Here is a 1,458-nt window from a genome sequence, read left to right on the forward strand (position 1 = left end):
GAAGTACATTCGTAGCTTGCCAATTAATGGGTCATTCATATGCCCGGGCTGTTTCATGCAAAATTTTTTAACGATGTTAAAACCGCAACCAGTAGGTGATGAGAAGTATGCAGTGTTTAATGTTTTGAGACCAGAATCTGAAATACCTTTTGTAAATACAGATGATATTGGTAAATTTGTGGGAGTAATCCTTAGTGATCCCGAAAAGTTTCACGGGGAGGTTCTATATGCGGCAAATGGTATGTATTCTTTTGATACCATAGTTAAGACAATTACAAAAGTATTTGGGAAACCAGTAAGTTACAAACAAATTCCGGAGAATACATTCAAAGAACAAATACCAGCACCTATAGCTGAGGAGATAACTGAAATGTTCCAATTTTTTGATAAGTATAATCTCTATGGTCCCGAAACAAAGGAAAAGGCCGAATGGGGGATGCAGCAAGTTCCTGAAAAGCTCAGCACGTTGGAAGAATTCTTTCAGAGGAATCCTCTAGGATTATAGCAGTATATGCAATTTTTATGATCTTATTTAGTCAATTAATAACAATTATTAGTGTTCATTGAGTTAATTTTTTACCATTACTATAAAGTATGTTTTACTTTCTCTGTTGAAAATTATTGTAAGCAATATTGCAAGTTAGCTCAGATTGTGGATATAAGTCAATCTTAACCAAAGTAGTCTCTGTAATGAAAATGGCATGACTATCGAGGGGGAAGAAATACTGGTAATATTAAAAATGGTTAAAGAGATCCTAATCATAAACTATGATAGAGTACAATGTATGATAAACACCTAAAGTAAGTGATCAACAGCATTTTTTTTGATACTATCATCAGCCTCATATAGCTACACAATAGAAAGTCTTACTAATGGACTAAGCTTACAAACAGAAATGAACTTTTGATACAATCAAAAAAGAAATAAGCACTATATACATAATATAATCAACGAGAAAATAAGCCTTATTTCCTACCGTCGCTTCCGCACAGTACGAAGGATTCGTCAAGCTGGTTTCTTACTAATTGACTAAGGTTGCAAACGGATTTAGCATTTGCAGTTCATATAATTAAGACGGAAATAGGCACTATATGTTATGTAATCAAAGAAGAAGCAAGTCTTATAAACTAACGTATTTTCCCCATAGTACGAAGGATTAGTCAGATTAGTCAGGATTACTGTTTTACTAGAGTATACTAGCTAAGCTGGAATAGACTGATGAATATTTACTTATTAATTAATATTTGAAACAAAAGTATAAAGTGGGTGAACTTTCAAGACAGAATGTTTTTAATGAAATCATTATTATTATAAAAATCATTATTATTATAATAATGAGTAAAGTGTTAGTTGTTTTTGGGGCTACTGGTCAACAGGGCAGTTCCGTCGTCTCCTACGTGAAAGAGAACATGTCTGATAAGTTCAAAATTCGTGCAATCAGTCGAGACCCATCTAAG

At 33.3% G+C, this 1,458-nt stretch overlaps 1 protein-coding gene across 1 annotated transcript; it reads left to right on the forward strand.

Annotated features, from left to right (window-relative positions):
* Positions 1 to 73: 73 nt before the first annotated feature.
* On the forward strand, positions 74 to 505 carry AC631_05969 (uncharacterized protein; the record flags this gene model as incomplete). The annotated part of the gene is made up of 1 exon (XM_015614798.1): positions 74 to 505. One exon carries the CDS (start codon positions 74 to 76, stop codon positions 503 to 505), a length of 432 nt encoding a protein of 143 aa, XP_015464374.1.
* Positions 506 to 1,458: the final 953 nt, after the last annotated feature.

This window comes from Debaryomyces fabryi (assembly GCF_001447935.2).
Source record: "Debaryomyces fabryi strain CBS 789 chromosome Unknown contig00389, whole genome shotgun sequence".
Classification (NCBI taxonomy): Eukaryota; Fungi; Ascomycota; class Pichiomycetes; order Serinales; family Debaryomycetaceae; genus Debaryomyces; species Debaryomyces fabryi.